General features: G+C 44.0%; 1 protein-coding gene across 3 annotated transcripts in view; it reads right to left on the bottom strand.

Moving 5' to 3' along the window:
- EML1 (EMAP like 1) overlaps positions 1-16,522 on the bottom strand; it is a 199,544-nt gene that overhangs the window by 133,994 nt on the left and 49,028 nt on the right. For 2 of the 3 annotated variants that reach the window (XM_036843460.1, XM_036843461.1), the window contains exon 1: positions 9,659-9,904. The exons of the other annotated variant lie outside the window; for it this stretch is intronic. In XM_036843460.1, the coding sequence (XP_036699355.1) occupies positions 9,659-9,866 (208 nt within the window). In that variant the 5' untranslated portion in view covers positions 9,867-9,904. Of the gene's footprint in view, positions 1-9,658; positions 9,905-16,522 lie in introns of those variants that run through there. 3 annotated transcript variants of the gene reach the window in all.

Below are 16,522 nucleotides of genomic sequence, written 5' to 3'. Positions count from 1 at the left end.
TGCTGCACAACGATCTGGCCCCCACCCCGCAGAGGGCTGGCACCTCCCGTTCTCTCCCCCTCTGCAGGTAGCCAAGGTCTCCTGTGGAACTCCCCACCGTGGGCAGGCTCTGGGCTTGGCGTCCCTGCCCACTTGCATCATCCAAGGGTAATGGTCAAATGTGCCCCTTCACAGAGGGGGTAGTTTATTAAAGTCAGAGAGTTTAAATCTTCTCCAGAAAACTGGCAGAAAAAATGTGCTATTGCATTTTAAGACACAACTAAGTACTCTGTTAAAATGTGGTTTTCCACACAAATAGTATTTTCCAGTAAAGATGCAGCTTGAGAGGAAACAAAATTGGAAGTATGTCTACCTAACTCTTAATGGAAAAATAAATACTTTGAAGAAAGATAAACTTCTGAAGAGCTATTTCTTTAAAGTAAACCAAGGAGGATGTGTGCTGGCTCCTGCTGGCCCATAAGGACAGACCCAGTCGTACATGATATTAAAACAAACATGCTGCTTTCAGCAGAATATTAAATGTACGTGCCCAATATCTAGCGAGAAAAACACGAAGCTTTGGGGGGAGGGTATATTGATAATAATTATATAGCATTTAAGGTTTACAGCACACTTTTTTATTATCCATGTTTCTGGTGGCATTTAAAACACTTTACAAATCTTAGAAATCCTCTATTAATAAGCTAGGATTTTTAAGATGAATAACCACAGTTTTCCTGAAAGACTTTTTGTAAGTAGTACAAATTACCATTGATTTTAAGTCCTTGGAGAAGCTGCTTTGCTAATAAAAGCAATGCTTTAATGTTCAATTCTCAATGCTATCCATGATTACGTTTTTTACGCTTCTAGTTTTACAGCTCAAACAGACTGTAACAGTAGAAACAAAGATGTTATTTTTCTTTTACACATCCTCCACTCAACTAAAATGTTAATTTTTTTAAAAGACTATATGAAAAGGCTTACACCATCTCAAAAATTAATAACCGACCAATGATTACTTTTAAGCATCGTTTTGTGAATTCTCCACCAAAATGCTTGGGTCTGTTCATAATGTCATAAATGCTCGTGGTCTGGCTATAAAATAAATTCCCTGCCGGAATACCAAGTGTACCAATTAGAAGTTCTCGCTTAGCATGGGGGCTTGCTATGCACTCTCCCGTGAAAGCACTTTCTATAGATTTTGCTATCAGAGAAAACGTAAATCAGTCCTCTGCCACCACATAAGAATACGTAAGAGGTCTGAAAATACTTCATGTTGTTGAGTTCAGAGTGATTTCCTCACACGAGGTCCTTGATGCTGTTTCAAACCCATCTATTTGCCAACTTGAAAATCCTATCCTAATCATAGTAAAGAGAAAGTGGTCAGAATTACAGATGCCAAACTATTTCTAAGATTTTAAATAAAGTATTCTTAACTCCCCCAATATAAATGCTTAGAAATGAAAACCAGTTTTCATTTCACAACTAGAAAAAAATAAATGGCAGTAGCTCAAAAGATTATTATACTGACTTCAGAATGTCATTGGAAGCAGCAGGTTGTGAGTGTGGACTTGACCGGCCATGGTTATTAACAGGTAGCACCTGCAGGGGAAGAAGCCCAGCTGCACCAGGAAGTGGTAGATACGCCATGCATAGCCTTTAGAAGGAAGCTGATAAGGTCTCTCACAACACCTTTCCAGGCAAGATGGAAAAAATGCTATCAGCCAGAATCATAACCTTTAAGGCAATGACTAACTTCCATGTTATTATAACACTGAAATATTTTAGTTAAGTGTTGGGATTATTTACAGCATTACGATACAGATTACAATCATCTTGGGCTGGAGGAAATTCCTCCTCAAAAAGAAAATGTAAAAGTAAGCAAAAAAAAGGGCTTAGCCTCAACATAATAAAGGCCATATATGACAAACCCACAGCCAACATCGTCCTCAATGGTGAAAAAATGAAACCATTTCCACTAAGATCAGGAACAAGACAAGGTTGTCCCCTCTCACCACTATTATTCAACATAGTTTTGGAAGTTTTAGCCACAGCAATCAGAGAAGAAAAAGAAATAAAAGGAATCCAAATTGCAAAAGAAGAAGAAAAGCTGTCACTGTTTGCAGATGACATGATACTACACATAAAGAATCCTAAAGATGCTACCAGAAAACTACTAGAGCTAATCAATGAATTTGGTAAAGTAGCAGGATACGAAATTAATGCACAGAAATCTCTTGCATTCCTATACACTAATGATGAAAAATCTGAAGGAGATATTAAGGAAACACTCCCATTTACCACTGCAACAAAAAGGATAAAATACCTAGCCAAACATAAACACCTAGGAATAAACCTACCTAAGGAGACAAAAGACCTGTATGCAGAAAACTATAAAACACTGATGAAAGAAATTAAAGGTGATACAAACAGACGGAGAGATATACCATGTGCTTGGATTGGAAGAATCAACATTGCAAAAATGACTATACTACCCAAAGCAATCTACAGATTCAATGCAATCCTTATCAAACTACCAATGGCATTTTTCACAGAACTAGAACAAAAAATCGCACAATTTGTATGGAAACACAAAAGACCCCCAATAGCCAAAGCAATCTTGAGAAAGAAAAACAGAGCTGGAGGAATCAGGCTTGCTGACTTCAGACAATATTACAAAGCCACAGTAATCAAGACAGTATGGTACTGGCACAAAAACAGAAATATAGAGCAATGGAACAGGATAGAAAGCCCAGAGATAAACCCAGGCACATATGGTCACTGTATTTTTGATAAAGGAGGCAAGAATATATAATGGAGAAAAGACAGCCTCTTCAATAAGTGGTGCTGGGAAAACTGGACAGCTACATGTAAAAGAATGAAATTACAACACTCCCTAACACCATATACAAAAATAAACTCAAAATGGAATAAGGACCTAAATGTAAGGCCAGACACTATCAAACTCTTAGAGGAAAACATAGGCAGAACACTCTATGACATAAGTCACAGCAAGATCCTTTTTGACCCACCTCCTAGAGAAATGGAAATAAAAACAAAAGTAAACAAATGGGACCTAATGAAACTTAAAAGCTTTTGCACAGCAAAGGAAACCATAAACAAGACGAAAAGACAACCCTCAGAATGGGAGAAAATATTAGCAAACGAAGCAACCGACAAAGGATTAATCTCCAAAATTTACAAGCAGCTCATGCAGCTCAATATCAAAAATACAATCAACCCAATCCAAAAATGGGCAGAAGACCTAAATAGACATTTCTTCAAAGAAGATATACAGATTGCCCACAAACACATGAAAGGATGCTCAACATCACTAATCATTAGAGAAATGCAAATCAAAACTACAATGAGGGATCACCTCAGACCAGTCAGAATGGCCATCATCAAAAAATCTACAAACAATAAATGCTGGAGAGGGTGTGGAGAAAAGTAAACCCTCTTGCACTGTTGGTGGGAATGTAAATTGATACAGCCACTATGGAGAACAGTATGGAGGTTCCTTAAAAAACTAAAAAGAGAACTACCATACGACCCAGCAATCCCACTACTTGTCATATACCCTAAGAAAACCATAATTCAAAAAGAGTCATGGGGGCTTCCCTGGTGGCGCAGTGGTTGAGAATCTGCCTGCCAATGCAGGGGACACGGGTTCGAGCCCTGGTCTGGGAGGATCCCACATGCCACGGAGCGACTAAGCCCGTGAGCCACAATTGCTGAGCCTGCGCGTCTGGAGCCTGTGCTCCGCAACAAGAGAGGCCGCAGCAGTGAGAGGCCCGCGCACCGCGATGAAGAGTGGCCCCCACTTGCCGCAACTAGAGAAAACCCTCACACAGAAACGAAGACCCAACACAGCCATAAATAAATAAATAAATAAAATTTAAAAAAAAAAAAAAAAAAAAAAAAAAAAAGAGTCATGGGACTTCCCTGGTGGTGCAGTGGTTAAGAATCCACCTGCCAATGCAGGGGACATGGGTTCGATTCCTGGTCTGGGAAGATCCCACAGGCCGTGGAGCAACTAAGCCCATGCACCACGACTACTGAGCCTGTGATCTAGAGCCTGCGAGCCACAACTACTGAGCCCATGTGCCACAACTACCGAAGCCCACGCTCCTAGAGTCCGTGCTCCACAACAAGAGAAGCCACCGCAATGAGAAGCCCGTGTACTGCAATGAAGACCCAACACAGCCAAACATTAATTAATTAATTAATTAATTTTTAAAAAGTCATCGGGCTTCCCTGGTGGAGCAGTGGTTGAGAATCTGCCTGCCAATGCAGGGGACACGGATTCGAGCCCTGGTCTGGGAAGATCCCACATGTTGCGGAGCAACTAGGCCCGTGAGCCACAACTACTGAGCCTGCGCGTCTGGAGCCTGTGCTCCGCAACAAGAGAGGCCGTGATAGTGAGAGGCCCGCGCACCACGATGAAGAGTGGCCCCCGCTTGCCGCAACTACAGAAAGCCCTCGCACAGAAACGAAGACCCAACACAGCCAAAAATAAATAAATAAATAAATTTTTTAAAAAATTAAAAAAAAAAAAAAAAGTCATGTACCACAATGTTCATTGCAGCTCTATTTACAATAGCCAGGACATGGAAGCAACCTAAGTGTCCATCAACAGATGCATGGATAAAGAAGATGTGGCACATATACACAAAGGAATATTACTCAGCCATAAAAAGAAACGAAATTGAGTTATTTGTAGTGAGGCGGATGGACCTAGAGTCTCTCATACAGAGTGAAGTAAGTCAGAAAGAGAAAAACAAATACCGTATGCTAGCACATATATATGGAATCTAACAACAAAAAAAAAAGGTTCTGAAGAACCTAGGGGCAGGACAGGAATAAAGACGCAGATGTAGAGAATGGACTTGAGGACACGGGGAGGGGGAAGGGTAAGCTGGGACGAAGTGAGAGAGTGGCATGGACATATATACACTACCAAATGTAAAATAGATAGCTAGTGGGAAGCAGCCGCATAGTACAGGGAGATCAGCTCAGTGCTTTGTGACCTCCTAGAGGGGTGGGATAGGGAGGGTGGGCGGGAGACACAAGAGGGAGGAGATATGGGGATATATGTATACGTATAGCTGATTCACTGTTATACAGCAGAAACTAACACCACTGTAAAGCAACTATACTCCAATAAAGATGTTAAAAAAAAAAAAGGGGGGCTTAGCCACAGTACATGTAAAACAGACAAGAATTTTAGGTGAAAACCAGTAAGAGGTAACAATGTGAAGTGACAAGCAAAAGAGCTAATACGATCTTGGGTTGCATTATTATAAGTATAGGCTGTAGAACAAGAGAGGTGAAGTATCCGGCTCTACTCTGCTCTATTTACAAACCATGCTTGGAATACAACATCCAGCTGTGTCAAATTTAAAAAGGCGCATAGAATAAAGAAAACAAACGTAGACCAGGAAAGCCAGGATGATTAAGGGTCTAAAATTGTGTCTTGTGAGGAATTTTTTTTTCTTTTTTAATGGTAATGTTTAGCTGGAAGAAGACTTGAGAAAGAGCTATCATGACTGTCTTCAAACATGGGACAACCTAGCACATGGAAAACAGATTAAACCTATTTTCTCTGGACCCAAGGGACAGAACTGGGGCCAAACTTTGACTGCATTTAGGAACTGACAGTCTGAATTATACAAAGAAGGAATGGATTGCACGGAGGGACAGTGAGTTTCCAGTCCCTTGGAACTGCTCGAACGTGGGTTGGATAACCTTTGGAGCATCCCCCCATGGAACAGAGATTTCAAGCCCTGGAGGGATGGGTGGATTGAATCAGTGGAGGGCAAGACAGGCGAGGAGGACCAGAGAGCGCTGCCCTCTCCCCACTTTAGCTGGAGCTGCTCCCTGTTTATCTGCTTAACATTTGGATTCCTGGGTGAGCTGTACTTTGAAGAAACATTCAAAGGCTTAAGAAAGTAAACCATGAGATGAGATCACCTTTTTGGTCCCCTCGAACGCTGAGACTCTTACAACCTATGGCAACTAAGCAAGAGTGTGCATTGACTTGTTTTGATGATCTGTGACTGATGAGAGAATCAAAAGTGACTCACAGAAATGAAACAGCAACACTATGTTCTTCCCACCCACCTCCTTCCCTCTTTCATCCAGCTCCTTGACTCCCTATTCTTATATCAGCAAGGTATAATAAAAAGAGCTTGACATTTAGATTTCAAAAAATTCAGATTGGTTCCTCAAAAATGTTAAACCCAGAGTTACCATATGCCCCAGCAATTCCACTCCTAGGTATTGACCAATGAGAAATGAAAACACACGTTCACACAAAAACTTGGACATGAATGTTCCAAGTAGTATTATTCATGATAGTCAAAAAGTAGGAACAACCTAAATGCCTATCAACTGGTGAATGGATAAATAAAATGTGATCTATCCATACAGTGGAATATTACTTGTCCATATAAAGGAATAAAGTACTGACACATGCTACAACATGGATGAACCCTGAAACATTATGCTAAGTGAAAGAAGCCAGACACAAAAGGCCAAATAGTATATGATTCCATTTATATTAAACGTGCAGAATCTATAGAAACAGAAAGTAGGTTAGTAGTTGCCAGGGGCTAGGGCAACAGGGAATACAACCTTGTGGGTCCTGGGGTTTCTTTGGGGAGGTGATGAAAATGTTCTAAAATTAGATAATGTTGATGCTTGCTCAATTCTGTGAATATAGGAAAAGCCACTTAATTGTACACTTTAAAAGGGTGAATTTTTATAGAATGTGAATTATATGTCTCTATAGCTGTTATTAAAACAAAGAAATCATACTGGTATCCAAGCTTTACTAGTTGTGTGGCCTTATAAAGTCAGAAAAATCTCTTTGAGCGTCAGTTTCTTCCTACGTAAAAGAGGATGGTAATTCTACCTATGTCAAGGGAAGGCTCTGGAAAAAAAAATGGAATAAAGGATGGTCAGTATTTCCCAAACGACAAACTGTCTTATAAATGCCAGCTTGAGTCCACTTTCCAACTACTGTAGTTTTTCTTAGGGCAATAAAAGAAGTTTGTGATTTCTAGCTCACTTTACAGAGTTCTAAACAGTTTGAAGAAAAAACATGGCACACATTTTCTACTTAAATGAGAAGGCCAGTATCTAAAAGATGAGAATGGATAGTCTTTTCAGGAGGCTAGATACTGCCTACATTCACATTTAATATCCATTACAAATTAAGTAGGAGAGATAGTAAGGAAAAAAAGTAGAAGGATAAAAGAGATTTCACTCATTACAACAAGGTTTTTTCTTCCTTCCTTCTCATTTTTATTACTAACTTCTATCTTTATCTCACCAGGAGGACATTAACTGTGACAGTCATACAAATAAGAAGTATGGGTTGCATTTTCTGAAGCTAATATACAACTATGACTTTTTAGTTCCTGTCACTATCAAAAGCATGGCGTGTACCCACATATGAAAATTTATGAGTTCATCTATTACACTGCTGTAGTCCTGCCACTGTCATGTAAATCTCTAATTTAAAAAGAAAAAAATGTTTTTCAATGTAGCTAATAAAACATCCAAATGTTTAATTTAGTTCTTGGTGAAATGGTGTTTCTGTGATCCACTGCTTTAATTGAATCATCATAGTCATTAACTGGATTGTATTCATTTATATTTTCACTTAATGGAAGCCTCTTAAAAATGAATAATTTCACATCAAAACATCTGCTGCCTAAGACATCACCAGTGAACACTCATTTCTGCCTGATAGGCTACTCTTACTTTAAACTTTATTCATAAGGTAACCAAAAAATAAACACAGAGCTGAGCTTTTTAAGAAAAGCAATTCAACAGTTGTGATTCGATTGTATTTTGAACTGATCTTATTGCTTGATTCTAGCTATTTTAAAGTCATTTTTTTCAAGGGTGGTTGGGGGAAGGATGGATTAGGACTTCGGGATTAGCAGATGCAAACTATTACATATAGAAGGGATAAATAACAAGGTCCTACTGTATAGCACACGGAACTATATTAAGTATCCTGAGATAACCCATAATGGAAAAGAATATGAAAAAGAATGTATATACTGTATAACTGAGTCACTTTGCTGTAGAGCAGAATTTAACACAACATTGTATTTATAAATCAACTATGCTTCAATAAAAAAAAAAATAAATAAATAATAAAGTCATTTTTCTTTAAACTGTTAGTCATACAATATAAGAGCTGGTTTTTACTTTCTTCTAGAAACCGTTACCAGTAAAATTCCTTACCGATATCGCTAACCTAGCAAATTAACAAGAAAAGGCAGAAGACCAAAACATTCATGAATAGATGTGTAGGTCAACTTCATGACTGAGCGGCTGTTTAGAAACAATATGACCAGCCCCAAACAACTGCTCCAATATGTGGAGAGTAAAACCGTTCCCATGACTCTAAACTATGTATGGTATAAAGGATTCCAGTGGCCAGCAGAGTACCAAATACATTCTGTCTGCTTTCAACTCTGAAATGTTGTTAAATGTGGAGAGAGAGCCAAAACTCTCTTCCTTTCCACTGAAGAGGGCATTACAAGTTAATGAAGGCTCACGTGTGATTAATATGACAATTATAAGCTGCCAAAACTATCAGAATATATACTCTTCCATGATAAAGATGATAAATTTCACCAGAGATTAAAATGTCGTTACAGAGGATGAATCAACCCAGTGATCTTTATTGCCAAGGCTAATACCTCCAATTTGCAAACAGGTGTTGAATAACTAGAAAAATTCCCCTAAATCACAATTACAATTGCAAAATAAATTGCTCGAGTTGTCAAAGCATCTAGAATTCCAAATTATTCCGACTGCACTATAAGCAAATTCCATAAAACACACATTTTTTTTTCTTTAACAAACTTCTGGGATCCTCTAATAAAGCAGTAAATCCGACATATAAAAAACTGTATGGTTAACTTTTGTGCATGAATTATCACACATCATGTTCTGATATACTATGCAGTCTGCTGTGAAAATCTTTTTCAACCCTGCTAGTGAGATTAAAATCTTTCAAGCATGTAGGATTTTATATTTTTTTAACGATGTCATATTGGTAACTATTAATATTTCCTTCCTGTAAAAATAAATAAATAAATAAATCTATCACCCCGTAAACAAAACAGTCGAAACACTTTTAAGCCAGGTTCACTTTGCCTGTCCATTTAAAAAGCTCTAGATTGCATGAAACTGTGATGATTTCATCAAAGTAGAACTGAATGGATCCTGAAGGTCCATCCGCGACAAACACTGCGCACATTCTCAAAGGAGTGTTTCGTTATTAAGTGATTTGTTTTCCGAGTTCTTCATCCAGACATTTCCAAACAGATGTGAGTTTGGAAGCAGAAAGCAACACGTCCCCGGAGCCCTGGGGCGGCCGGGCCTCCCCCCGCGCTGCCCGGCCGGTGCGCTCGCGCCGGTCTCCCGGGTATCGGCCGCCCAGCGCGCACTGGCCGAAGCCGGAACGGGAGCCGGGCGGGGCGGGGGCGCAGCGAGGCGCGGCCCGGGGCCCGCGGCCCAGCACAATGCGCCCGCGGCGGCGGGAACCGCGCGCCCCTCCGCAGCAACTTTGCACGGCCTCCCCGGCCGCCCGGCCTCGCCCCTCGGCCCGCTCCCGGCCGCGGCCCCCGCCCAGCCGGCCGCCGCCCCTCACCGTTGCAGAACTGGAGCAGCGAGGACGTGTCGTACAGGCTGCTGTAGCTCGAGAAGCCGTCCTCCATGCTGAGGCCGCCGGGCAGCGCCCGCTTCCCCGGCCCGGCCGCGCCGCCGCAGCTCACCCCCACACTGAGCCGAGCCGAGCCGCGGCCGGCGCTGGCGCTGGGGCCGGCCCTGCTGTGGCGGCGGCCGCTGCCGGTTACCATGGCAACCCCGGGCCCGCCGCCGCCGCCGCAGCGCGAGCCCGGCGCCCGCTCTGCCCGCCAGGGGGCGGCCTCCGCGAGGGACGTGGCCGGGCGGGGACGGGACGGGACGGGACGGGACGGGGCGGGGCCGCGGGCGGGCGGGCGGGCGGGGCTGCAGGGTCCCAGGAGCCCAGGGCAGCGCGCGACCGGGGTCGGGATGCTGCGGGAGCACCGCGGCCAGGCCCCGCCTCCCCGCGCGGTTGCTGGCGCCCCCCAGGCGGGCGGGACGCGGCGGGGCGCGGGGACAAAGGAGAGGCGGAAACGCGGGAGCGGGCGCGCGGGGAGCGGGGGCGTCGCCCCGGCCCGGGCAACCCGTCCTGCGGACGCCGGAGACCACGCTCCCCGGGGGCGCTATCCCCGCGCCCGCGGGCGGCTCCAGGACCAAACATGGACAACTCGCGAGCTCATTTCGGCTGTCTTTCCACGTCGCAGCAACTCTGCTTTTGACCACGTCCTGCGAGGCGCGCCCCTCTTTCCGCACGTCTTCCGCCGCAGCACGGCCCTGCCTCGAGTGAGAATTAGCGCAGGGCTTGTAACTCCGCTTGAACCTTTGCTCTTGGGCCGATAAAAGATGCGGCTTCCCACTTCAAAAAGAGGCCCTGGTAATGTCAGGCTGGAAAGGCTGCGGCCTTTAAAGGAGCTAAAACATCTGCTCTGTTCTCTCCCCCTCTGATCAGCCCCTGGGGTGCAGATTTGTCACATTACACACTTGTTAGCTTGTTACAGGACCCACGGAAATCTGTATTTACTCTATCTCAGAGAGACGAAGAGTTGGGACAAAATATCATAGTAGGAGATAAATGCACAAATCCACGGGTTTGTAACTTTTCCATTCCCTGCGTACACATGCCAGGTTAATGGTCTGAGTTTCAGTGCCCATGGCCTGAAGTAAAGATGCTGGCAAATAACAAGTCAGGATGCAAGAGAGAAGAATGTGAGTTTGGTGATCCTCTGGCTTTGTCCAGAACAGACCGCATAGCGTTTATGCTCCCGGTTACACAACAGTTATAATTCACTTACATGTAAAATTCTGAGTGGGTCCGAGTTGTAGGTGTTAATTCCTGTAGGTTGAACACAAGTAGGTGAAATGAGAACCGAGTAAAAAGTTACTATTAGGAAAACCTGGGGGCCTCACTGGGGTTCAGAGGCGGATAGAGGCCTGTCTTTGCAAAAGCAGAAGACGCTGTCAGGGATGGGGCTCTGGTGGTGTGCCTGGTGTGTTTGGCACACAGGGTAGCGTGACTGGCATTAGATGCTGTGGGCAGAAGGGAGAGGTTGAAGCCCTTATCCAGGTCCCGGTCAGGGAGACCAAGCAGAGGAAACAAGAGGGATTGTTAGTGGGAAAAGTACATGGGGAGGTGGGGGGCTCGCTCAAGGGCTGCAGGTGCTGTGGGTTTGACTGTGATCTGGTGTTTGAAGGACAGCGTTAGTGACTGTGGAGGAGAGAAGGAGCAAGGCCTGCTGACAGGCCAAGGGCTGGCCGGACAAGAGCAGACAGCCTGTATATAGATAGTGGGAAATAAGAGTGCGCAAAGAGAGAGGGGCACGGTAAGAGAGGTCCCGAGAGCCGGCAGAGGAGCCTGAGCCAGACCTGGCAGCAGGCGGAGGGAGGCTGGCACGAGCAGTGTTAGAGATGAGTCTGAGTGTGAATTGGACCACAAGGGCCGTGTCCTGGAGCTGGAGCAGCCCAGGGTGTCTGCAGTGCTCCAGAAACCAGACACTCAGAGCCCAGACAGTCAGAGGGAAGAAAGAGGCTGAGGGACAGGCCAGAGGGAAGCTGCTCCAGGACGATACAGGAGAGACCGAGAGGCCAAGCAAGAGAGGACAGCAAACCTCCTGTTAGAAATGCCCCATAGCAACGGGGGATGCAGACCAGCTGGCCAGTGAAAGAATGGGGATGTGGGAATTGTCAGCAAAGAGGCTGTACATGAACTGTAAAGGAAAAAATGGAAGGTCAGAAAGGAGCTGGGAAGATCCTTGGAAAGGGAGAAGGACATTCCGAAGGAGCTGTCAAAGAGGCAGGACGGGGCTTCCCTGGTGGTGCAGTGGTTGAGAATCTGCCTGCCAATGCAGGGGACACGGGTTCGAGCCCTGGTCTGGGAGGATCCCACATGCCGGCGAGCGGCTGGGCCCGTGAGCCACAACTGCTGAGCCTGCGCGTCTGGAGGCTGTTCTCCGCAACAAGAGAGGCCGCGACAGTGAGAGGCCCGCGCACTGCGATGAAGAGTGGTCCCCACTCGCCGCAACTAGAGAAAGCCCTCGCACAGAAACGAAGACCCAACACAGCCAAAAATAAATAAATTAATTAATTAATTTAAAAAAAAAAAGAGGCAGGACGATCAGCCTAGCGGGTTGTCTCATTAAGCGAAGAGCCCAGAAATTTGCAAGGAGGTGGGCCTTTTCACAGGTTTCTCTAGAGGACAGGTCAAAGAGGATGAGCCTGGGGAAAGGGCTTCGGTCTGGTGGCAGAGGGCTCCCAGGTGACTTGGAGCATCTTGGTGAAGCGGTGGGGACCGGAGCCGGGCTGCTGGACCTCGAAAGGAGAGCACGTGGGGACTTCCCTGGTGGTCCAGTGGTTAAGACTCCGCACTTCCACTGCAGGTGGCATGGGTTCGATCCCTGATTGGGGTACTAAGGTCCTGAATGCCGCGTGGCGTGGCCAAAAAAAAAAAAAGGAGAGCACATGTAGATGCACATTTCAGAACTTTGGCAGGGAAAGGAAATAGGGGCCAAATATAGAGGGCAGAAACGTCACATGAAGCCTCTACCCCCGCCCAGTACAGGTTGACCCTCTGCATCCTGAAAGCAAGAGGCAGGTACTGTGGAGGAGGGGTTTTGAGCACACGTACACATTTGAACTTGGCCCTTCTCTCTTTTCTCATTTCCCATCTTCCCTTCTAGTCCAATCTTTATGCTATTGCTACTCTACTTTGTGGTTTTATACGTTAGGATATTTTGGATAATTGGTATTAAAAAATTGATATGTGGCATTCTCAAACTTGGAAATGAAGTGATAATCATGAATAAATGATCAAAAGATGATTCTCTTTAAGAATGTTAGCATTCCTGATTTATAATGTTAAAGGTATGATATTTGGTGGCTCCAACAAAGGAAGGTTGGAGAATAAAGAAAATTCAGAAGTGGGGCAAAGAAGAATTGAGCTGAAGATTTTCTTAGAGGATTTTACTTCCACCAGAGCAAAATTACAAATCACAATTAAGAACGCAGTCCACTGCTTTTGAGATGATAAAGATCATTATTACACTCTTAACCTAGAGTATTAAACAGCTCTGTTTTTCCCCACAATGATAAAAGCCTTACTCTAAAAGGAGCAAATTTTAGTGTAATTACAAGGATATGCATGTTAAGTCAATTAGGTATAATCTACACAGCATTTTTAAAAGATCTATGGAGAAAGTTCAAGAAAAATCTCTGAAAACCTAATTAATAATGTGAGATTTTGTGCCCAAACATTTTAACAGGCTGTTATTCCACATCATTTTGAGAAAATTTATGGCCTGAGTCCAAAACATGTTGTTGTCATAAATGATGTATGCTCTCTAGGACAATATAACCATAGCATTCAGTGGCATTAATAGCAGCATTTGTACAACATGTGAAAAAGAAAGGAAAATGGGAGCTCTGTAGCCATTATTCATGGAGAAGTAATAAAAAAATACCCGGAAATGTAAAGCCTTGTGCATCTATAGTTTAATTCAACATTCCTCCAAAAATAGTTCTGCAGGACTAGGCACCATGCAGGGGCTGGGGATACATCACACAAAACACAGTGCCTTCCAAACTGCAGGTGTCATGAAGTTAAAGAGTCACATCAGGGACTTCCCTGGTGGCACAGTGGTTAAGAATCCGCCTGCCAATGCAAGGGACACAGGTTCAAGCCCCGGTCCGGGAAGATCCCACATGCCGCAGAGCAACTAAGCCTTGTGCCACAACTACTGAGCCTGCGCTCTAGAGCCCTTGAGCCACAACTACTGGCCTGTGTGCCACAACTACTGAAGCCCACGCGCGTAGAGCCCATGGTCCGCAACAAGAGGAGCCACCGCTCGCCACAAGTAGAGAAAGCCCACGCGCAACAACGAAGACCCAACGCAGCCAAAAATAAAAATAATAAAATAAATTTTTTAAAAAAGTCATTCAGCACTTTAAAAAATGAAACAGAATCAACTATACTTTAATTTTTGTAAAAAAGAAACAGAAAACTCCATTCTGGGTATATACCCAAAGAAATTGAAAGCAGGGTCTCGAAGAGATGTTTGTACACCCATGTTTATAGAAGCATTATTCACAATAGCCAAAATGTGGAAACAACCCATTTTCCACTGATGGATGAATGGAGAGACAAAATGCGGTCTATCCATACAACGGAATACTATTCAGTCTTAAAAGAAAGGGAATTCTGACACTTGCTACCACATGGATGAGCCTTGAGGATATTATGCTGAGTGATATAAGCCAGTCACAGGAAGACAAATGCTGCATGATTCTACTTATATGAGGTCCCTAGAGGAGTCAAATTCATACAGACAGACAGTAGAATGGTGGCTGCCAGGGGCTGAGGGAGGGGGAGTTAGTGTTTAATGGAGACTGAGTTCCCAGTTAGGATGATGAAAAAGGTCAGGAGATGGATGATGGTGATGGCTGCCCAACAGTGTGAATGTACTTAATGCCACTGGACGGTACACTGCAAAGTGGTAAAAACGGCAAATTTTATGTTGTATGTATTTTACTACAAGAAAAAATAGATGAAATAGGAAATATCAAGGTGCACTGAACATAATAAGAACAAGCATTTTTACCTGAAGTGTTGATCTTTACTTGAAATGTCTGTAGGTGTGCTGAGTTGGGATGTAAAATGTATTTCTCCCTGTAGGTGACATATAACAATCGTACAAATAAATATGTCACTACAAATTGTGATAAGTGTTATGAAACGAAACCAGAAGGAAGGGTTTCAGATTATTGTGGAGGGTCTGAACTGGACTGAGGCGTGAAAGGAGGGCACAAAACAGCAGTGGACAAAGAACCAGTGGACGTTGCTTCAGGCAAAGAAGGCTCATCTGGGGAGCTGAGATTACCGAGGTGGGAGACGGGGTGGTCTGTTCACAGGGGGGTTCTGATTTTATTCTAAGAGCAGAGAAGTTGCCTCTCAGTTAGTGTTTTGGGTTAAATTGTGCCCCCTCCCACCAACTTCATATTTTGAAGTACTAACTCCTGGTACTTCAGAGTGTGACCTTATTTGGAGATGGGGTCTTTACAGAGGTAATCAAGTTAAAATGAGGTCATTAGGGTGGGCCCTAATCCAATATGACTGGTGTCCTTATAAGAAGAGGAAATTAGGACACAGACACACACAAAGGAAAGACCATGTGAAGACACAGGGAGCAGACGGCTGGCTGTCTCCAAGCGAAGGAGAGAGGCTTGAAATCCATCCTTCCCTCCCAGCCCTTGCCCACACCTTGATTTTGGGCTTCTAGCCTCCAGAACTGTGAAACAATAAATTTCTGTTGTTTAAGCCTCCTGGTGTGTGGTAATTCATTACAGCAGCCCTGATGAACTAATACAGTTAGTATAGAATCTCAAAGTCAAGAATTGGATATTCCAGAGATTCAGGACACCATTCATCACTGATTCTAAATTATAAAATATAAAATACACTTTCTCATGATAAGACTGTTACTCCATAAAATGAGAGCTAATCACAGATTCTTGACATCAATAAAGAATATTAAACTCCATTGTCCCCAACTTGCCTGCTGACGCAGCAGTATTTTTCTGCAACATCCCTGACAAATGGTCACTTGGCTCATTTCAAAGTTGAAGAGCTTGAATTATTAAAAAGATTGTTGGTTATTTTTATCCCAAACCGCCCTTCCCAAAGCGTCCTTCATTGATCCCACTTTTGTCTGGTCAATTTAATCTCCCTCTGTCATGATTCAGGCTGCTATCTGTTCTGAAAGGGTGCTCTAACAGCCTGTGTCCCGGTTTCCCCACCTCTGCTTTGTTACTCCAGGGTTAGCTTGCCCAAAGAGGGGTTAACGACATCATTTCATTCTCTGATGCCTGCCACAATAAGTGCACACATCTTGGCGTGGACTTCCAGTCTGTCTGTGTTCCTGCCACAAATGCTGTCTTTGGCATCCGACACGCTCCTGCCACACCACGTACACGGCAACCCCTATCCACGACTCTCAAACGTGCCATGCACGTGAGTGCTCTGGACCTCTGCCCACACCGTTTCCCAGTGCTGGGTGCCCACCTCCCTGCCTGCCAGCAGAGAAGCTGCCTCATCTGGGAGGGCTTGGTGAGCCCCCCACACCCCCCTCACATCTACTGGTACCTGATTGCATCCCTTACATCAATCAGCCTTGTCTTGTAGGAACGTGTGTGTGTGTGTGTGTGACCTGAGTGGCATTTCCCTTAAATAACTTGGAGATTATGATTCTATTGATACAATGGAAGTTTGTATTGATTTTTTTTTTTTTTTTTGAGCAGCCAGGCTATATGCTGTTGGTTCATATTGAACTTCTGGTCAATTATAAACCTATCAGTCTTTTTCAAATGAATTACTGTTGGGTCATCTCCAACCTGTACTGAG

Source organism: Balaenoptera musculus, chromosome 2 (genome assembly GCF_009873245.2).
Source record: "Balaenoptera musculus isolate JJ_BM4_2016_0621 chromosome 2, mBalMus1.pri.v3, whole genome shotgun sequence".
NCBI lineage: Eukaryota > Metazoa > Chordata > Mammalia > Artiodactyla > Balaenopteridae > Balaenoptera > Balaenoptera musculus.
The sequence above is the reverse complement of the archived record's forward strand: the minus strand, read 5'-3'. Positions and strand labels throughout refer to the sequence as shown.